The 23,508-nt window shown below is 41.2% G+C and overlaps 1 protein-coding gene across 2 annotated transcripts in view; it reads right to left on the bottom strand.

Moving 5' to 3' along the window:
* Window positions 1–19,678, bottom strand: part of tbc1d12b (TBC1 domain family, member 12b) — a 69,123-nt gene extending 49,445 nt beyond the window's left edge. For both annotated transcript variants that reach the window (XM_052027248.1, XM_052027249.1), the window contains exon 1: window positions 18,933–19,678. In XM_052027248.1, the coding sequence (XP_051883208.1) occupies window positions 18,933–19,570 (638 nt within the window). In that variant the 5' untranslated portion in view covers window positions 19,571–19,678. The remainder of the gene's footprint in view (window positions 1–18,932) is intronic.
* Between the last annotated feature and the right edge of the window lie 3,830 nt (window positions 19,679–23,508).

The raw sequence follows: 23,508 nt of genomic DNA on the forward strand, positions 1-23,508 counted from the left end.
AAAAAAAGGATATTATTTCCTAGGCAACACTGTCAAAGTTGCTGAAGTTTCATATTATTGGTTATATATTTTCAGCACTCTAAAGGTCTGGAAAATTACCAGCATTAAAGCCCTTCAAAAAAATCATTGTCTTTGCAAAATAAGTATTATTTTCTTTAGAGCATTGTTTCCTTTTTTCATGACATCGTACACGAGATATAAAGGATCATAGTAAATGCATTTAACTCAGGTTGATTGCTGGGTTTTACCAAGATAGAAAATCTGGTAACTTCCAAAGCAGAAAATAATTGCAAAAATGGCTCTTAAAAAAGTATACACATTATAATATGGTAAATGCCAAAGCAATAATTTTAACCCAAGCTAAAAGTCCCAATAAAAACCATTTGTATTACCATGTACCCTGCAATTTAGAATCAACTCATTAGACACCAAGCTGAAAGCTTAATGTTATTTCAAGACTAAAACAAAGTCAAAGTACTTCCAGATCAAATGCCTTCCCCTTTGCTTCAGAATGTTTTGAGTGTTTTTCCACAAACTATTTGTGTGAAAAAAGTTACAGTTTAGGGCTGTGTTTTAAAGCTACCTGTACTGGAACAAGTAAAGGTCAAACAGTGGTTAAAATATAAATGAATTAATCTTGAAAATTATTTCCCTAATGTGTTTAAACAATTAACAATGTTGCCTCTCCACTATCAACAAAGACCTCACACACACTGTTAGGAGATCCTGGTTCCAGGCACAGGAGAAATGATGCCAAGCACAACTTCAAGGTTCTGAATACTGAGACTTAAAAAAAATTAGATTATCAAACACATGCACCCAGTCAGGTGTTTAACCAGAAAACCACAAGGGCAAGTTTTCACCAAACTCAAAGTTGGATTGTAGAAGGCTAATTAAAAGTTGCACTCAAGTTAAACAAAAGACAATCCTTCAACATCAAAATTTTAGCAAGGTGTTCTAAACAGTATTGATTTATTTAAGTCCTATCATGACAGTTGCACTGCATGCTCACTTATGAAATAAAGTAGCTTAATTGGTATTCAGTCTCATTCAAGTAAATATTTTCACCACCTACATTTAAATGGATTGGAAAGGCATGTGCTGGCACATGTAAAGACACAGATGTGGTTCAAATAACAAGGAGGGATATCTAGTTAAGCTTCTTTGTAACAAGATATTCAACCAGTTAATTCAACTCTGATAACTAAGAAATCTGCTTATAGGAATGAAGAATGTTATTGAAAGTATATGCATTCCTTATGAATCACCTTTAGACAATTAAATGTCATACAAAGAAATATCAGTCTCTGGAGTCAATGGAATGCAACTCCCAGACTGATTTTATTCACTTCAGGGTTGGACTATCATTTCAAACCAGCTTGCACACTGAATTGGTACAATCATTCCCCAAAAAAATCCCTCTACTGACCTTTTCCAGCAGAACTAATATAAAGAATGAACAGCTTTGAAACTAATTATGCATGTAACTTGCTCTTCTATAAAAGGGGAAAGGAAAAAACCTCCAAATTTGCTGCCTGCAGCAAGCAGTCTACTATTTCCCCCAATCTACATGGAAATATTAACTTACCTTTGTGCATCCATTATTGCCAATTTGAACTTTTAAGCCCACTTGAACCTTATTGGCAAAGGCCTTGACCACATAAAGACCATCATGTGGGGGACCAGAACAAGTCCTGTCAATGAAACAACTGAAAAGGACTTTCACAGATGGCTAAACCTTGTCCCTATCACTAGGAAGCCTTCAAAATCTATTAATTTAACCAAATTCAATAAAAACTGTAGATTACCTAATACTTACTCTGCTTCCTCTCACCTATACCTCACCAATCAAATGAATGGAGACATCATGCCCACATTAGCTTTAATCAGACACACATCCTCCATTCACACAGAACCCTGAACTTAGTGTCACCTACATAAAGAAATGCCAACATTATCGCATGAAGCCATTGGCAGTTCCTGCAAAATCTAGCCCAAAGGACACCATGAAATCATGAACACAAATCTCAGGGAAAATCCTATTGACATACCAGTTCAAATACTAACATGCAAGCTAGTAAAGCATTTAGCAAAATACAGAAATCAACTCATTTTGACTTTCAAATGAATACTCAGTTTTGGGTGAAGATAATTCTAATATACTATAGATGTCAGAACTGTATTGCATGCAAAGAACTTGGGTTTAGTTTGTAACTGCCTAAAGTTTTCTTTTGGCATCACCTATTTGGTTAAAATTTCCCTTGAAATCTTTATACTCAGCTTCTATTCCCCAAGCAAACATTGCTGTGCTCACATTTATACCCCAGTCAATGCTCCAGATTCTGCCATCACAATCCCCAAGTACACTCTGCCCTATTGGCAGCATAGACCCAGCAGATGTGGTGTCACACTTGGATACAAACAGGAGGGAGTTCCCTGGCCACCCTCAATATCAACTCCAATCTCAAGGCACAAGGTCAGGTAAAACACTGGCCGCGAAACCAGAATGTGGGATTACAATCTCATCACAAGTCACTTGGTGGCACCATCTCTGACTGAGCTAGCCAGTCCTGAATCTACAGCAGGTGGTGAGCACGTGAGATTCATGACATCATTGATGAGAATGACTGCTGCACAGCTCTCATGAAGATAAAAAATAGTCTGTACATTGACCACACCCTCCCTCAATCACACTAAATAGGATAAATCTGGGAGCTCAAAATTAGGAACTAGCACAAACAGAAATATATTCAACTATAATCTATAAGCCAGACATATCACTCCTTACTCTATCCTTACTGCTAAGCTTCATTGATATCCTAGTTTCAATGAATAATGTAGAAGGGCATGCTGGCAGCAGCATCAAATATTCCTGAAACTTATGGTACACAGCAGCAAAATAGAAGATGTCTCCATGCAAACTGAAAAGAATGTGAAAGCCAAAATTAAGTGACCTCATGAATAGATGTACAGCTTTACAGTTCTGCCAAATTGACACATGAAAGGTAATTGACAATTGAACAGAAGTAAGCAGTGCAAGAAAACTAGATCCTCAACAATGCTTCAAATTCAGCAAGAAATTTGGAAGTTAAATAGTACATTGGCTTTTTTTTTGCAAGAGGATTTGAGTGCATGAATAAAGATATCTTATTAGAATAATACACGGCCCTGAAGAGACCCAGACCTGGAGCACTCTGTACATTTTGGGTTTTCTGGAAAGTAGCAAAGATTCAACAGTTGGTTCCTAAGATGGCACGTCCATCACATTATGACAGATTGAGTAGGCTGGGAGTTTAGAAGAATGAGGGATGACTTCACTGAATTGCACAAAAGCTTGATTAGTCAGTTGCAGGGATGATGTTTTCCCTGACTGAGATGACTAAAACTAGGAGTAAACCATTTAGGACTGAAACTAGGAGGAATTTCTTCACTGAAAAAAATGGCATATCTTTGGAAATCTCTATCCCAGAGGGCTGTGAGAATAAGTCAATGATTTCAATCAAAACAGATCAATAGATTTCTGGATGTTGGAGGAATCAAAGGTAAGAAAATGGTATTGTGACAGAAGACACAACCATGACCTTGTCTAACAGTGGAGCAGGCTCAAGAGACAAAATGGCCCTCCTGCTCTCACTTCCCCACTCCGCACCTTCAACATTCATTCCCTCCACAATGACACAATGTGGCTGCATTGTGCACCACCAGTTACTCATTTGGGTTACTCCATCAGCACCTCACAAATTTGTGCTCTCCAACTGAAGACAAGGACATCATGCACGAGTACACTACAAACTGTAGGATCACCACACTATCCTGACATGGAAATATATGACTGTTCCTTTATTATCACCATTTATTGGTTATAATTAATTTCCTAAGAATACACTGAAGGAGCAAACATATACACAAGTCTAAAGAAACCATCAGCTTACCTGAACATTTTTTGGCTGGAGATTGTACTCACCTCAAAAATATGAGAAAGCCTCCTTTTAGTGATACCAATTAAATGACCTGATGAAATAATGTTGATAACTTCCATTTTAAGGAGAATTTTTTTTTCTATACAAAACAAAGATGACTCAAGGGTTAAAGCAGAATTGTTTTACATTTCACCTGCATGATTTCTGCACAAAGGCATTATAGATGCAAAGAAAGAATTTGCACTTATATGCTTTTTGTGACTATAGTCAAGAAATATTTCTTAAGAGTAGTCACTTAAAGTGCTGGAAGTTAGACAACCAGACTACTTGCAGTTTTTTAATAGTTGATAACAATACTAGTTATCTTTAACCAGCTTTATCTAATGTTATAGGCCTTAACTTTAGGATTGCTCTTTCCTTTATTCCTCTTATGAAGATGCATAATCCTGTGCTATCATTCGAGGAAGTGTTTTATTTACATATCAAAAAAAACATTCCAGCAAGGTGATGAATGCAATCAAAACACCCATCAGTTTACCACAGAAACTCATTTATTGAGAATGAGTTCAGTTGAACAATGAACTGGCAAATGTAAGCTTCAAGGTGAAATTTCTAGTTCTATTTGGGCAATTTTGTTCGCATTGATTTAAATACAAGACAGCAGTGCCCTAGTAATAGAAATGATGCCACAAAAAAATCCAAAGTTGGGTTGCACCCAAGGATCCAACTGGATGTAAGATTCAACACGTATAGATATAATGACCAAGTACTTAAAATGGATTAAAAAGAGCTCTGAACAAAACTGCAGTGTGCGCTTCAAATCAAACAGTGAAGAACCTCTGTAAAACCATGCTAAAAAAGAGTATTACACAAGCTTTCACACAGGGCAGGAGGGTGGGTTACATGAAAGACAGTTCTGATTAATCAAAGGAATATGAAATGCTACAGAATGAAGACTAGTTCCCAGGAATATTTGTGTGCAACTTTTGAAGATCAAATTATCAAATTTGTTTTATATCAGATTCCTAGAATGAATAAATCCACCATTAATTTTTCATATATATGCAACTACATATGTAATTTTGATTAATCTCTATTTTAAAAACAGTATTGGAGAGGGTTCAGTGGAGATTTACGAGGATGATTCCCGGAATGAAAGGGTTTACGAATGATGAACGTTTGTTGGCTCTTGGACTGTATTCACTGGAGTACAGAAGAATGAGAGGGGACCTCAGAGACATTTAAAATGTTGAAAGGACTGGACAGAGTAGATATGGCTAGGCTGTTTCCCTTGGTGGGCGAGTCCAGGACTAGAGGGCACAATCTTAGAATTAGAGGGTACAGGTTTAAAACAGAGATGAGGAGAAATTTCTTTAGCCAGAGGTGAATTTGTGGAATTCCTTGCTAGGTACAGCAGTGGAGGCCAGATCATTGGAGGTGTTTAAGGAAGAGATAGATAGATATCTAAATAGTCGGGGTATCAAGGGATATGGGGATGAGGCCGGAAATTGGGGTTAGAATAGTTTTTTTTCACCTGCCCCCCCCCCCCCCCCCAATTTCTCATTTTTTTCTTTTTTCCCTTTCCCTTGGAGCAGACTCGATGGGCCGAATGGCCTACTTCTGCTCCCTTGTTTTGTGATCTAGTCCAATTTAAGATGGAAAGATAATAGCTCAGCCAAAGCAAAAAGTGGTGTAAAAAACTGCTGTAATATCTACACAGAATTGAAATAATGCTTGAAAATTCGAAAGATTTGAAAATCTCACAATTCTCACAGGCTTTCAAAAAAAAATGAATAAATGAATTATGCAATTCTTAGGATCTTAGCATGATCAAAAATACCAATAATGAATTCCAAAACTATCTAGGTAAAATCATGTGAAATAAGAAATCAATTTATTTTTCAAATTGTTCTGTTCTTAATCAAAACTCTTCTGACCATTGATCAAATTTTCTTTTCTAGTTCCTCTCAGTCTGGAAGTCTCTCTTTTCAGTCTGAAATCAAGATAATCTATAATTTTTTTCCCCTAGGATCTCAAAACTTTCAAACTCCTTGGTTGTGTCAGATTTTTCCCTCCAAAATTCATTGTTTTATTATAAAATCGACTACATCTAATTAATACCACTCTGAAATAGCTGGTCCTCTACTTTTAAATTTTGTTCCTCCATCTAATATTCCCCAAGTTTTATTTATTGATCATATAACCTGTAAATTCAAACCCAATGGACTAGTAATGGACTTGTTTATTATTGAGATTACAATAAAACCATACAGCAGTACAGAAAACAGGCCCTTTGGGCTACTATGCCCATACTGACCCTTTTGCCACCTGCATTAATCCCATTTGCCTGCATACGGTCTGTATCCTTATGTGCCTTGTCAATTCAAGTGCTTGTCTAAATGTTTCTCAAACAGTGTTTGTATCTGATTCCACCACTCCTCTGGCAGCAATTTCTAAATATCAACCATGTGTTGAAATTTGCATAAAACAAATGATGTTTAAATGATACAACACAAAACTTATGGTATTTAACTCGCTCTACCGTAAAGTGCATTCTGCTATAGTTAAGAGCAGATAGCTCTCAGAACTTCTTGTCAATCATACATTTCACAAAAATTATCAAAAATCATCAGGCCATCCATTTCAGATAATCATGTGGCATTTTTCTATCCCTAGTTTTAACCATCTGACAGAGGAAATAAATCATGTCCAGTGGACAAAAAAACTAATTTTTGTTCATCAATGCAGTACCTCTTTAGTAATAGAGAGGTATTACAACTACAAATAAACAAAAAAAAAATGCTACAATATAATAATTTGAAAATGTACCTTGCCAATGGAGATGGCTACTAGAAGATAGCAAGTGAGCAGGGAGAGGAGAATAATTAACGGAGGATCCATAGTGTAGGAAAGAAGGGTGGCTCAAGATCTTGTAGCTACCTAATTCTTATCTACTGGGATTGTGTGATGAGTAGTGGCAAATGGTCAATGAATGCATTTTCAGATCCACTTTAGACAGCATACAAGAATGCCCAAAACATAATCCAAACAACTGGTTGGATTTTTAAATCTCATTTCAGGGTGGTACTGTTGCAACGCGTCAAACATGACTGGAAGAGGACAACCTCTGGGATACTATATCATATTTCTGCTTCAATAAAATACCCTCTCACAGATAAACCATTTTCTATTCAAAAATGAGATTTGCTCACCCAGTAGTTATGTTTTTAAGCCAAAAATGTAAATTTCTTTCAATTAAGACTATTGCATGACAGGACCTTCACATTAATAGCTACTGGTGTTCAAAACTTCATTTAAACCTTGGGCTGCACTATAAATGAAAAAACATCTCAGAAGCATTTTTTGGTTTCTGATACAAATCATTTGTAGCTCAGAAAGCAACTAAAAGCCTTTCAAAACACTGATCTTATTTTCACTTTTTGCTAGTTCAGTTTGATGGTCATTTTTCATCTATTTCTCATTCTCTGTAGCAGCTATTCACAAATGTTGCTCTCAATTTCCCCATTTTAAATTGGTTCATTTGCTGGCCTGTGATTTACCATTATTTTAATATGAAATTCGAGCCAATCAAGTGTGAAATACTTTCAATGTATTGTGGCACTTTAAGTCAACTCAATTGAAGTATGACATTTGAAAGCCTATTTTCTCTCTTTTGGGTGCTTATTTGACATGGAGTGACTACTTCTTTGTGCATTTAAGAACATACACAATGCAACCGAAATTATTTCTTGCACTGCTTTACATTCAAAAGACTTTGCTACCGGTTTTTAAACATGTGGATGTATTCATAATTGTTTAATTTGGCCAGGTCCAAATTTTTTATTTCCTGTTCAAAGAAAATGAAAACCAGACCTTAGAAAAGCATACTTCAAGTTATATTAACTGTAAGCCAGAAAACCCACAAATAGTTCAAAAGAAAAACAAGCCAATTAACTTTACTTGTCTGTCTCTTCAACAATTAGTAAAGAAAGCCAATATAGTACCATACCATTAACACTTAGTTTGCAAATCATACTTCTGTTCTTAACATGAGAAATGTGCAAACAAAAATAATAAAACACTCAGGAAAGACAAAAAACAAAATTCCAAAACTATTCCAGGAAAAACAAATTCATTATATTTTAACTTTCATTGTTTTTGTTTCATCATTGCTTCAATTATTACATGGCATTTCAAACATCCAGTACTCTAACATGCATTATTTAGGAAGGTACAGATCAAAATTAAATTTAGATGCAATTTACAGTTTAGTGGAAACAATAGCAATGATTGAAGTGTGAAATCACACAAATCACTCAGCTTCCTGGCAATATTATTTGTATAAAACTATCAGAATTGGTGTATACACAAACAGCAGGTAGACTCCACTGAAAATCAAGAGTCCCAGAGAAGGGTTAAAAAAAATTGCCAGGTGCTTAATACAAGACTTCTGGAAAATGGTGGCCATTGACAGGAAATAATCACAACTGGACTGCAAACAGCTGCAAGCCAGGCCATAAGAAAAAGTTGTGCAAACTGTGGTTGTTCCTTTGAGAAATCTCTAGCTGCTGTTTATAGTAATTTTTTTTTAAAAGAGATTCTACTAACAAAGCAAAATTAAATTTAAGTTGGATGGACAAATTCAAAATGCTAATCACTGCACAAGTTACTGCTGAAATATGAAGAATTCATTCAAATGAGCAGTTTATATAACAAATATGGCATGGTCCTGAAATACAGATCATGAAAATTTATTTGTCCTTCTACAAATCTATTTCTAAAATTTTAAATAAAATTGCCAAATTACACACATTACATGATATTATTCAGATGAAATATCATTCAAATTACAAGACTAAAACACAAAAGTAGATCAAAAGATTACTTTTTCCCCTCACAATCAAAATTGGAATTCAATAGTTTCATTCACAAACCAAGCCTTAGATGTTTCGTCTAAACAGTTACTGCTCCTATCGTCTTTGATGAACCAGATGTACTAGACTGGTCAGATTTACATAGGCACTTGCCGTTATAATACCAAAAGATAACTTGGATCCTGAGAGCTATAGATGCTCAATCACTAAGTAAATTCAAGGTTTCGTTTTTCTTACGATCTTCTTTGTGATTGTGATACCCATTTTGTTTTCGGAAATAAAAGCAAAGTCAGCAAAGTGACATGTACAATGGTGGACAGTGAAGCTAAAGAAAGCTTTTATTTTTGCAATACTTTCCATATCCCCAGAATACCCAAACTGCTTGACAGTCAATAAGATGCAGTCACTGTTATAATTTAGGCAAATTTAGCACAAAGCAGAAATCCCACAAAAAACAATGAGATGAACAGTCAGTTAATTTGTTTTGGAGGCATTAGTTAAATGATTAACACTGGCTAGAAATAAAACTTTCAAAAAACTTATTATCTGCCTCTCTACCAAGAACTTCCATACCAGGGAGATGCAATTTCCAGAAGCTGCTGATGCCTTTGCCATCTGTGAAAGGTGTTGTAGTTCCACAGGAACAAGTTGAAAATTAGAACATTTAAATTGCGCTACTGCAGAATATTCAGTCTTTTTTTAGTTCAAAAGAATCAATATTATAAACATTATAAAAATTAAGCTAATTGCCTTGGGAACTAAGACTGGCCATAGGTTAAGGTGAATATATGCAAGGTATCTTTTGTTATTGGGCAATGCAAACACTGCAGTAAAAATTTAAAATTAGAAAGCGTATGAAAGGATCTGAAAAAAGTTAAAGCGCAAATCCATGAGGAATATGATTTGTTGGACTGTCTAGGAACTATAGGAGTTATACCCCAAGGATCAGTACTGTTTCCAATTTCAAATGGACAGAGGAAGCAAATGTCAAAATCCATACTGATTGCCCTTTATTAACCAAGGTATATACTCTATAATGACATAACAGCTGAAATACTATTGCATTGCTTGAGCAAATATTGATAAGAACTGCAGAAAGACAAACATCGTCATGACCATAGGTGTAAAATGAGGTTTAATATGAAAATGTAATGCCCTACATTTCAGAAATGAAAATGAGTAATAGGACTGTCAACATAGTATAGTTTACTTACATCAGTTTCCCTGTGCTAAGGCCCATGTAAATGCAACAACTCATAAGTTCAAAAAAAGCAACAGCATTCAGAAAGAAGTGCAAAAATAAAACTATTGCACACACAAACATTAAGAAAAATTAAAACCCTAGAGACTGTGTAACATCAAAGTGAGTATTGAATTATGGAAAGCAAATATGAGACTAATGCTATTTCTATAGAAGAGTGAGCTTTAAAGAGAAAACTTCTTTTTAATTAAAGCATTAATGGCAAAGCATCACAGAGACATCAGAAAATATGTTTTATGTTGTTGAAGCATGAATTGATTTATCACAGTATTGTTAGAACATCCCTTGCAACTTTTTGAAGAAAAGGTTAAAAGCTGAGAAAGATGCACAGAGAGAAAACTGGGAAGAAAGTAGTTCTGTATTACCCTACTACACTCCTGGGAAGGTAACTTGAACAGGGTCACCTAGATGTCTCCCCCTTGGCTCCCGTGAGCCATTAGCAGTGGATATTTAAAGATAAACTACATAAATTACTGAATTCATCTTGTCTGAGAGATAAGAGTGGGCCACCTCAAAAACTGTATTTGAAGCTAGAGGGAAATACACTGAGTAAAACAAGATGAAACTGCACTGCTATCTTTATACAAACCTATTGATGTAACACACAGAACATTAAAATGCAAACAGCAAAAGAGAATATAGCTGCATTTAATGAAATGCAAAGTCCATAACTCTTTGATCTCTATAAATAAGTAAAAATATTTAATCTTCTATTTTAAAAACTAAAAATATAGCAATTAATAAAATGAACCCAGCATTTACATTACTGGGAGATACAGTTTGAAAATGAGATATGACACAGTCACATATCTCCCAGGGTAGTACACCAAGAGTATATTAAAGAAACTGGAGTGGTAACAAATGAGTCTTTCAATTAAGGGGAGGGAGTTGAAATCAAGTTCAGATCTGTCAGCTCAGTCACCCCCCGTACCCTCAGTAATCAAGTTTCTATGTTGACTGGTTTATTGCAACATATTCAAGGAAACCGCTTGGGTACATGACTTCAAGTTGACTTAAAATCACAACTCATACACAGTGACTATTCTACCCCAAGCATAGTTGTATATGATCTGTATCAGCCTATTGCAATGTTATACCTCAAGAGAGGAGCATCTTCTTGACTGATACACACAGTTATTATTTCTTGACTGATCCGAGCTGAGACACCTGCCTTGGTCAGTACCTGATCACAACAAAATATCCCTTTGATTTAATCACTCAATGCCACATCTCTTCAAAGATTTTTGCACCAAAGGCCTGTTATCAGTAGCGACATTTCCTCTACTGACCATCTGTGTGAACAATCCTATTGCCTTTTCCTGCAGGGATTAAACATTTTAGGAACAAGCCTGTGGTTCCTTTTATCTCTTTTACATCTTGTAGTTAATTAATAGCCCACCCACCTGAAGCCAAAAGGTTGATCAAGTCTTTCCTATAGATTTCCATCTGTATTGCCATTGATTTAACCTTATAGCTGCTACAGTCAGCTCTCAGTGAAGGAATGTCATCTTCAAGAGGTCAGTCCATTCCTTATTTGCTCCAATTTGTGATCCCATCAGGTCTGAATTGTTCAATTGGTCAGGCACCCTTATTTTTCTCCTACTTCCTCAATAGCTGTGACATCATCCCAAGCACCATAGAAATATTCTCCAAAAAATTCCATAATCCTACAGGTTTCCCTTTTGGTAGTTGGTAAGTATGGTCCTAATTCCTCTGCCCTACAGTAATAGCAATTAGGCACACGGATGGAGGAATCAGTATTACTCCTCTCCTCTTGGGAACATTAGAGAGATTTAATCCACAAATCCTCTGTCAAGTGAGGCAGTCATTATCTTTAGCCCAAACTGCATCTATATGCTGCTGTTGCATATTCTTAGCAGGCTGAGCCACTTGGCACTGTAGAAGCTCAATCTGTTTCGGTGATGAAACTGCTAAAGCCACAGTATGGAGATGAAAGATAACAAGGTGGCTCATTTTGAATGGTTCTTCCTCAGATCCTTTCTCAACCTTTTACCCCTTACACTAAACTTAGCTCTCTAGATTTAGATACATCTGCTATGGGGAAAGCTTTGCCACTATATATCCTATTTACACCCATCATAATTTTGTATACATCCATGAGGTCTCCCTTCAGCTTCTTCCACTCTAAGGAAAACAAACCCAGTCCCTTTTCATAACTGTAATGCTTCATCCCAAGCAACATCCTGGTGAATCTCCCATGTCCTGTAGTGCAATCATCTCCTTCTAATAGTATGGCCCAGAAGTGTACACAGCTGGCGTTGGGTACTTGAACAACATGGCCTCACTAAGTTGATCGAATGTAATTAGGGCATCAATGCTGGTTTGGGAAAGGACATTGACATTGCTTCATTTATCCTTCCAGTGGACTTGGAGGATTTTGTGGAGGCAGCTTTAGTGGTATTTCTGTGTTTTGAGGTGGTTGCAACTGTTATATTGCAACTATACCATGAGTTCTCCAAGAAAACACCACGAAACATTCCATCAGGAAAACAGGGTAGCTAAATGCTAGTATTTAGTCAGCTAAATCAAATCCTTAAGCAAAATCAGAAGCCTACAGGAGATCAGGGGTCAATGCTGTCTAGTAAAACAAATTTCTCTATTATCCAATATGGATAATAGAACACACATCTACAAAAAATTCGTTGCCTCCTGTTAGCCCAGTACATTTTGACTAAGTCTCTGTGCACCCTGCTTCAATGTTGTCCTCTACTGACCTTCGAAAGGATAAAAGTCCTCTTTTGTTCAAGAGTATTTCAAGAAAGATTGAACAATAATAATTTGCAACTCACATGAGAACAGGCACGCTGTTTAACACTCACTGTAATTTGGTAATTACGGCCACATACTTCTACCAACTGTGCTGATGCACTGGATGAGATATTGCATTCCCAAAAAATTCTCCAGCATGTCCTGCTGAGAAAAGGATCAGAAACTGGTATTTGTAGGTTTCCTGGTCTGAGCACCTTTGAAATGGATTACTCAAAATCTCCACTGCTAAAACAAGCTATACTGATTTAGGTTAATATTACAAAGAAAATAGATGAGGGTTTGTAAACAAGGACCCCATTTTGTATGATCCAATATAAATGGAAATAAATTATAAAGCACTGTACAGCAAAAAACAAATACAGAACACAGATCTTTGGCATTAGAATATATCCAAATAAAGTGAGAAATTAGACAAGGCAGTTACTAAAATAAGCAGTGAATTAAAAAGTTGGCTATATATTAGAAAGGCAACACCATTAAAGGAGCAAAATCAACCTATACTCAGCTTGCTGCTGACTGCCCCTGTATGGTCTGAATGCAGAGGGCCAAACAAGCTGACCTTCACCCCAATTGACAGGTGACAAAGTATAACTAAGGAAGCAGAAATCTGCTGATGCTGGAAATGCAATGTCCTCACCTCCCACTCTACCCATTCTCACATTCAATGGATCTTCCATAATTACTGCCATCCTCACCAATCACATCATCCTCTCCCCTTTTAGCTTTCCAAAGAGATGGCTCCCTCTGCAACTCCCTGGTTTGCCCTTCCATCTCCACCAAACATTTACAGCATTTTCTCCATGTAACACCTTCCCTTTACCTCATCCCAGCATCCAAGGACTCAAGTAGTCTTTCATGGTAAAGCAGAAATTCATGTACTTTAATTGTACTGGATTTAGTGCTCATAATGTGGTTTCCTCTAGCAAAACCAAATGAAGATTTGATGACCACTTTCTAGAACACCTCTGTTTAGTACACAAGGACTACTATTGCCTGCAACTTCTCCATCCCATTCCCACTATGACTTCCCAGTCTTTGGTCTGCTACAATGCTCCAATAGTGCCTAAAGCAAACATGAAGAACATCACCTCATCTTCCATCTGGACACATTGAAGTCTTAGCGCATAATACTGAATTTAACAATTTTAGCTAACTATCCTTCCTCACCCCACCACTGTGGCTGGATCTTTCAGTTCCAGTTTTTTTGTTAAAAACCCTCCTGTCACTAGTTGCCAGTTTTAAAGTGATTTGTTACCTTGACAATTTTGGTTTGCACCTTATCACGTGTTTCTTCTATTCTGTCCACCTTTCCAGCTCCCCATAACTTAAAACAATCGTTTTTTCCAGTTCTGATGAGGGGTTTGTGACCCGAAATATTGACTTATAGACCCAAAATATTGTCTATAGATGCTGCCTGACCTGCTGATTGTTTCTGTTTGAGGAATAGCAAGACATCACCTGTGACTGTGCCCCAGCTTCCAGAACATCTTGACTGCCTTTGATAGGAAGTCAAGACTCTCAAGGCTTTGTAAACAGTTTTTAAATGTCTTGGATATTCAAGAATATTTTAGTATTAAAATTGCTTAAAATCATTTGCTAAAATCTAATCTACTAGAAACCAAGAATCCAGTTAAATTGACAGTATTGGCATCAGAAAAGTGGTACCATTCGAGAGAGAATGCCAGATATTTATTCAAGGCCAGTGATGCTTGCTGATGCTCCATCCCCAACTAAAAATTCTAGGCAACAAGAAGACAAACAGAATAATTTTGTGACTTATCAGTTACTTATGGCACACTCCAGTGGCAATGTGTAATTATTAGGCTGGACTGCAGGATGCGGTTGATTCATTTCGAGCAAATTACTTCACTTAAAAGTTAGAGTAGAAATGCATAAGATGTTAATGGAAGGATCAAACTGAAGTATGCCATGTTCATAGCTTTATTTACAATTTTTAAACAGGAAGTCCAGTTCCTTAAATTACACATTTGGAACTCAAAACTGCCAATTTTAAAGCATAAATTCCCACAAGTTCATTGAGAAAACTCCACCGATGTTAATGTTTGGTAATAGTTATCTTTCAATCTAACAAAAGTCATAGACCAGTTATGGACACATTAAAAGGCAGCTGCTCCCACTGAAAAGTTTGTTAGAGAAATCTTTCATCTGAAGATTACACCAATGTATAGATGGAATAAAAGTACACTGCCTTTCATTGCCAATCCATCAAGATTAAAACAATAATTTGCATCAATGTGGAAATTTGACCATACAAAATACATTGCAAACAAAAATAAGGTAACATTTGCTAGGTCATAGGAAAGATGGAGCAAAATTGATTAGTTGGAGCATTAGCTAGATACAGTAAAAAGAAGCACAATGAGCATTAAATTAGTTCCAATGAAATTGAGGAAAAGCTCCAGCACTTGCCCAATCAAGATGTTTGGGCAATAGCTATATACAGGGATGCTGACAGTAGATGAAATGCAGAAGAATATTCTACCAAGATATTATATTCATCCCACAATCATTTCTATTGCCAGCTACCCGATCATCAAAATGACTATTGAGTCACCTCTTCATCTTCTGTTCCAAAGAATAAAAGTCTTAACATTTCCAAATCTCTTCTCATGAGGGAAGTTATCCATCCTTGCTAGAATCACGTTACCCTCTTATGCCATTTCAAAAGGTCTTTCCATCCTTCCCAAGGTGTATCCATCATACTTCAGCTGAGGCCACTGTTGGTAGTTTACAAAAAAAAATTCTGCTAGGATTTTATATGTTCTGTTCCTCTACTTATAAACCCAAGAATTTTTCTTAACTTCTTTTCAACACTAAATTCTCTGCTATTTTACTTGTTTCAAAACTGTATTATGGCATACTGCCTTTTCATATTGTTGAGAATGTCAATTAATAGTTTTAGGCCTCTGGGATAATTAAAGATTATTTACCTTAATACAATCATTTCTCAAATATGTTCATTTAAAAGCTGTTCAATAACTGGCTTTTCAGATGTGAATTCCTGTCACTTAAGTAATTCACTTCTGCTTAATTTTGGCTTACTTAAGTATATATTTTATAGATCTGCTAAGACCTAACACACTTTGCCTATCTGCTCAGACAGACTAGGTTCAATCCATTGCTGCACTGTTGCTTCACAGCCAAGCTCCAACACCAACCAAACTGACAACTCATTAGTATTTATAGTAAAACAGCACCTTTAACTTCTATCATCTTAAACTATAGTTGGAAAGGACTCATTTGCAAATATCCTTCTACATGTTATTGATCCTCTGATACGTCCCTGGCCTTAAACAGCAAACTTTTATACTTTGTAGAAGGGAAATAAAGGACAGATATTTTTTAAACTTGGAGGAAATAAAACTGACAACCCACAATAGCTAAAGGAGGTTCTTTCCATTATTTGTAACACTCATAGTAGTTTTCATATCAAATAACAGACTTTGCAGTTTGTAGGAGAGACTGGGACTGTTTTCCCTGGAGCAAAGGAGGCTGAGGGGTTACCTTAGACATTTATAAAGTCATGAGGGGCATAGATAAGGTAGATGGCTACAGCCTTTTTCCCCAGGGTTTTTACCTTTCTAAAAAAAATAACTTCCTTTGTCCTGTAAATCATACAACTGCCCTACCCAAGCTAACTGCTTCACAATCTTCACAATTGATGTCCTTCAAGCCATGTATTAAAGGGGTCACCCAGACCAGGCTGGAGCAATAAGCTCCAATTTTCTTCCATCTCCTGTTCATTTGTTCAGCACCTCCCCAGCAGTACAGCAATGATATCTGGGGCTGAGAAATTGGAATTACTAATTCATACTCTGTAATTTGAAACAATACACACTGTGGTCCTCATGCACCACACCACCTAGATTTTAGTACATATTTGGCAGAAGTTTAAGTTAATTAATAAGTTATGTCACTAGAGGGATAGGGGAAAATCAGACTTTAGATATCTGCACAACTATAAATATCTAATGGGCTGGATCACACTAGACCCTGCTCATGCCTCAAGGTTGTGCTAACCTTTTGCTATCTTCGTCATTGCGGTTGCTCTGCAAGGCAGAGCAGAGCACGAGCTCCAGAATCTAAGGCAACACCCACACAATGGCCTCATGTTCCCAGAAGATCTTTTCCACTACTTCTCAATATCTCTCTCCGATCTGGAATGGAGAAACAGTGGAAAGGATTTCCACTAAGAAGTTCAAAATAAAATTGTACATTTTAAAATTTTCAATGACATTCAGCTTATTTAAATTTTAAAAATTAAAATGAAGCAAAAAGAAAAACTGCTAACTTGCACCAAACATTCTTGTGAAGATCAACAACTCCATGCCAATGAACAGGGTAGCACTAAAAACATCAGCTTTGACAGATATGAAGGTGAGGGGCCAGATACAAAGTGTATTCAGCCCCACATCTCCACACTTCATGAAACAAACGCTGGACTCAGTGCCAAGTTCAACTGCAGAAAAAGGCCAGATGTGCCAACATCTAATCTCCAGCCCCTTCCATACTTTTGTACAAAGAGCACACACAGAAATCCTGAAAGTACCAGCACAGACTTTGCAGCTACAGAACTGACAGCTAGCTACAAGAACATCCAATGTGCTGTACTGGACAGACCGGTTGCCTCAGCTTTCCATCCAATGAAATGGTTTCACAATGTTTCCATCTAACAGCTCAGCCAAGAAATGCCAGAATACATGCTGGCACACGATCGTTTAGAATGACATAAAAGATCAAATTTTTTTTTGCAAAAGAACATCACCTAGAAATTTAATTGGCTGCTTATTAAAATGAAGAAAATATTCAGAATCACGTAATACAGATCTTGCAATACATCTGGTCTTTGTTGGATCTGAGAGCTATTAATTGGTCCTACTCTTCCCTTTCCCATCCCTTCAATTTTGCTCTTTTAAAAAGAGACTAAATTCACTTTTGAAAGTTATTACTGAGTCTACTTCCAGAGTTTTTCCCAGACATTGCTTTCCAGTTCATAACGACTACTGATACTGTGCTCTCATTTCTCCATGGAATTTCAGAATTTTTTTTAAAACACTATGCTTTTTTAAAAAACCACCCTGTTCGTGGAAACGTTTAGCCTTATCTACTTTACTAAAACCACCCGATTTCAAACACCCAATTTTCCGTTAATCTCCCCGCTCCAAGAAGGCCACACCCCACAGCCTCCGTTTCTGCGCCCCTTTAGAAATGTACTGCTTATACTGCCTCCGTCTTCTTTTCTAAATTGTTCTGAAAGTAAAGGTGGTAAAAATAACATTCCAAAATTTTATAAACGTTACTAAAAAGGGTACACACAATCATTGAACTGCACCTTACATTATTTTAGACGTGTACTAATATTTTTAAACGGTTGTTACATTAGAACTACCCATAAACCATGTTTAACAAGGGCATAAGTAGCGCTTGTGAAAGATGTGCATTATAGACAATTAAGCAGTTAAAATATTTTTTTCAGAGAGGTTTTAAACAAAAACGTGAGACACGGAGGGACGACGTTGGAAATTTGGGGTTGGATTCGGTGACTCTAAAAACTGTCCCGTAATTTGAGAAGATGAAATACGCAAATTTGAAGTTAATGATCTTGTGATGGAAACTCCATTCACTCCCGATGTCCAAGAGCATTTACACCACGCCTTAATCTACAATTTACGATTTCAATGAAACAAAGAAAATAAACTCAATGTTTGAAATGACCTTTAAAAAAAAGATATTTTCACAAGGAAATATATTCCTTGCCCACCCAGGTTCGCATGCTCAAAATATGTACTTAAGGCACTTTTTCTTCAAAAGTACTGCTTGTTTTCTGCTTTTTGGAAAGTATTGTTAATTTCTAATTACGACCTTGCCAACGAGATTTATTAACCCATTGCCACCGAACCGAAGAGAGCTCGAGTTGCTGGTGAACGGGCAATAACTTTACCCGCACCAGAAGGTGACCAAGGACAAACCAGCACCCGCTGTGTCCCTGTGCAAGGGAATGACGGGCTCAGCCCTTGACCTTTGGTCACAGGACGGGCTGTAGCAAGGGTCCCGGGTCCACCTTACCTGCTGATGTAGTCGGCGATGCCGAGTTTCTTGGGCTTGGCTCCCTCGCCGTTGGGTAGTGTTGGCGGCGGCGGCAGGTCGATCCCGTCCGCCAGCTGCTCGGGCGCGCTCTGCCTTCGACTCACTTCCACCGAGTTCCTGGAGTTCAGGCTGACGTCCATAAACTCCAGCGTCTTGTGGCCAGCGGGCCCGGGGCTGTCGGGCGTCTGTCGACCCGGGCTGGCGGTCTCCTCGCCGCTAGTGTCATCGGTCCTGAGCTCCGGACAAGGAGCGGCGCCAGGCCGCTTCCCCGGTTCGTCAGGCCCGGGCGTGGAGGTAGAGGTGACCGGAGTGTTAGTGTTTGCTTCCCTCGGGGAAGGGGAGGAGGTGAGCGACGAGGTCGACGACGAGGAGGCGGAGGAGGTTGAGGAGGCAGAGCCGCCGGTCCGAGGCCGCGACAGCCCCGGCGAGCCGGCGGGAGTGAGCTGGAGCCCGGCGTCCCGCGGCTTAGCCGCCGCCTCTCCCATGGAGCAGCAGCCGTTGATGATGTCGCCTAAAGCGGGGTCGGTGCGAGTGTGGAAGCGGGCCGCCGCTCTCGGTGCGGCGGACTCCCGCAGGCAGCTCTCATGGTGACTCCGGCGATAGATCATGCCCGACATCAGCGGCCGCTCCGCCCGCCCGCACCGCGGCGGCCTCGGCTACAGCCGGGTCCTACCGCCCCTACGCACCGGAACTGCCGCCGCGCTCGCAGGAAACGGAGAGGCAGCCGGCGAACCACGCATGACAGACAGACGGAGGGTGGGAGGGGACGGGTCAGCTGACTGGGCCGGGAGGGAGGGGCCGAGGGGGCGGATCAGCTGACCGGGCCGGGAGGGAGGGGCCGAGGGGGCGGGTCAGCTGACCGGGCCGGGAGGGAGGGGCCGAGGGGGCGGGTCAGCTGATGGGGGCGGGTCAGCTGATCGGGCCGGGGGGTGGGGGGGGTGAGGGGGAGGGGGGGGGGTGGGGGGGGTGAGGGGGAGGGGGGGGGGTGGGGGGGGGTGGGGGGGGGTGAGGGGGAGGGGGGGGGGGTGGGGGGGGGTGAGGGGGAGGGGGGGGGTGGGGGGGGTGAGGGAGAGGGGGGGTGAGGGAGAGGGGGGGGGTGGGGGGGTGAGGGAGGGGGGGGGGTGAGGGAGAGGGGGGGTGGGGGGGTGAGGGAGAGGGGGGGTGGGGGGGTGAGGGAGAGGAGGGGGTGAGGGAGAGGGGGGATGAGGGGGGTGAGGGAGAGGAGGAGGGGGATGAGGGAGAGGATGAGGGGGATGAGGGGGTGAGGGAGAGGATGAGGGGGATGAGGGGGTGAGGGAGAGGGGGGGGTGAGGGAGAGGGGGGGTGGGGGGGGTGAGGGAGAGGGGGGGGTGGGGGTGTGAGGGAGAGGGGGGGGTGAGGGGGTGGGGGGGGTGAGGGAGAGGGGGGATGCGGGGGTGAGGGAGAGGATGGAGAGGGGGGGTGGGTGAGGGAGAGGAGGGAGGGGGGGGTGGGTGAGGGAGAGGGGGGGTGGGGGGGTGAGGGAGAGGGGGGGTGGGGGGGTGAGGGAGAGGGGGGGGTGGGGGGGTGAGGGGGTGAGGGAGGGGGGGTGGGGGGGTGAGGGAGAGGGGGGGTGGGGGGGGTGAGGGGGGGGGGGGTGAGGGAGAGGGGGGGGTGGGGGGGTGAGGGAGGAGGGGGGGGTGAGGGGGTGGGGGGGGGTGAGGGAGAGGGGGGGGTGGGGGGGGTGAGGGAGAGGAGGGAGAGGAGGGGGGGGGGGGTGGGTGAGGGAGAGGAGGGAGGGGGGGGTGGGTGAGGGAGAGGGGGGGTGGGGGGGGTGAGGGAGTGGGGGGGTGAGGGGGTGAGGGAGGGGGGTGAGGGGGTGAGGGAGGGAGGGGGGGGTGAGGGGGAGGGGGGAGGGGGTGAGGGGGAGGGGGGGTGGGGTGAGGGAGGGGGAGGGTGAGAGGGGGAGGGAGGGGGAGGGTGAGAGGGGGAGGGAGGGGGAGGGGGAGGGTGAGAGGGGGGGAGGGGGAGGGTGAGAGGGGGGGGAGGGGGAGGGTGAGAGGGGGGGGAGGGGGAGGGGGAGAGGGGGAGGGAGGGTGAGAGGGGGAGGGAGGGAGGGGGAGGGTGAGAGGGGGAGGGGGGAGGGGGAGAGGGGGAGGGAGGGGGAGAGGGAGGGGGAGAGGGAGGGGGAGGGGGGAGGGAGGGAGAGGGGGAGGGAGGTGGGGGAGAGGGGGGGAGGGAGGGGGAGGGGGAGAGGGGGGGAGAGGGGGGGAGGGAGGGGGGGAGGGGGAGAGGGGGGGAGGGAGAGGGGGGGAGGGAGGGGGGGAGGGAGGGGAGAGGGGAAGGGAGGGGGGGGAGAGAGGGAGGGAGGGGGAGAGAGGGAGAGAGGGAGGGAGAGAGGGAGGGAGGGGGGGAGAGAGGGGGGGGAGGGAGGGAGGGAGGGAGGGGACAGGTCAGCTGACCCGGCCGGGGGTGGGGTGGGAGGGTTGCTTGTCTCCAGTCGTCAGGGGAAGCAATGTTCCTTGGATATCTTCGTCCTTAGTGCCTCATATTGTTCTGCATATCAATTAATATTAGGCTTCTGGGGTGATTAATTTATCTGAACACATAGAATCATTTATCAAATACGTTCATTTAAAAGCTGTTCAATAGCTGGCTTTTCAAATGTAAATTGTTGTCATTTATAAATAATACATTTCTGCTTAATTTCAGCGTACTTATTTATATATTTTATAGATCTTCAAGACCTAACACACTTTGCTTAGACAGACTGGGTTCAATCCATTGCTTGCACTGTTCCTTCACAGCCAAGCTCTAACAGTAACCAAGCTGTCAACTCATTAGCACTTAAGAGCAAAACACTCTGTATGGCCTGATGCCACTCTGTTTCAGGAATACTGCTATTACTGGATAAATTTCTGGCATTGGTCGGACATCGCCTCAGTCCTGAATTCAACAAGGAGCATGCAACAGAAAAGCAGCACTGTCACATCTCTGCAAACATGGTTATCAAGATCTTGGGGAAAGGTTTCTTAGTGAGGCTGATCATAACTGTCAGAGCAGCACAAGCACTTGTGTGAGCTTGTACTTGTGGTTTAGCAGTCACAGATGGGAGTGAAGACATCCCTGTGGGAGGGTGGCCTACAGAGATATTCCTTCTGCGGAAAATGCTGATTAGAGGGTGTCTCCCTGTGAAGCTTGGGCAGAGAGGTATTTGTTACTACCTCTTTGTTGAATGTTATTCTCTTGCAGTCATTTTTGATCAAATGAAAATGGAACCACTGACTGTACAAGATTATTTTCAGGCCACTGATTTTTGAGGGAAGACCTGCTGAAAATATCTAGGGGCATTTTGACTGAGATCCCAGTTTGGGTCAGTTGGCTAGATGTTTTTCTGTGACTTCTGGAAAAAAACACAAGTACAAGATCACACAAGTGTCTGTAGTGCTCTCAGAAAACTTGCCCAGGAACTTTGAAGAATGCCTTTGGAGAGATATGTTGTGTATATGGTGGTTGTTGTCTCAGAAACTTATAGGATGGTAGGGAACCACTGCTGAGCATAAGTGTTGTGTCAACTTTGAGGTCATGATCTGCAAGCATCAATTTTTCTCAGTAAGCCAAAAGCTGTGCTGGTGTACTGAAGGCGAGACTGAAATTCACTATCAACCTCAAAGCACCGGAGAGATATCACCAATGCTATTTCTGCAAAAGATAAGTGAACCAATATCAGTATCATCTCCCAAGCCAACATTCCTAGTACTAAAGTCCTAATTACAACTCAGTGGATTACATTTGGCACCAGATCCTTTTGCGTGCCTGACATCACACCCCCAGAACAGACACACTATTCTGAGCTCTGTCATAGAAAGAGATTACCAGGCGAACAAAGGAAAAGATTTAAAGATAGTCTCAAACCTTCCTTGAAAATGTGCAACATCTCCACCACTTCCTCAGAATCCCTGGACCATGTTTACTCAAAGTGAAGAAGGAGCATTCAAGATTGCACTGAGAACCTTGTCTATGAGTCGAGAAGACATGGGAGCTCAGCTTAAATGGCAAAAGTACAGTCTCTCACAAAATACCCACCTGCCAGCCCCTTCAACCTTCTCCTGCCCCATCTGTGCTGCAAACCCCACACTGGTCTCATTAGTGACCACAAAACCCACAGAACCAGAATGGAAACAAGTCATTTCAACCACAAAGAACTGTTTAAGGAAATGTCACATGTGACACTTTACTGCTCAGTGCTGCATTGCAGAAGTCCAGATAAAGCTCAACCAGGAAAGTTGGGAACCTTTTTTAATATATGTGACTTCTGCATTTAATGAAGAAAACTTTCAAGAATGCAGGCATTCATAGAAGCCACTAATGACCTCACAGCATGTCCCTGGCAACTTCCCACCATGAGTGCCTTTTGCACAAGGAGCCTGCCTCCTTTGCATACTATTCTTAGGGAAACCACACAGACACATCAGCATGAACTACCTACCAATTCTCCCCAGTAATTTAAAGAGTGCAGGTTTTGTTGTTACCCTTCAAGGACTGCTTCCTAGGATCAGAAAAATGGGGAGATATTCCTTGGCGCTTCCTCTTTTGT

The sequence above is a fragment of the Pristis pectinata genome, chromosome 12, assembly GCF_009764475.1.
Source record: "Pristis pectinata isolate sPriPec2 chromosome 12, sPriPec2.1.pri, whole genome shotgun sequence".
Taxonomy (NCBI): Eukaryota; Metazoa; Chordata; class Chondrichthyes; order Rhinopristiformes; family Pristidae; genus Pristis; species Pristis pectinata.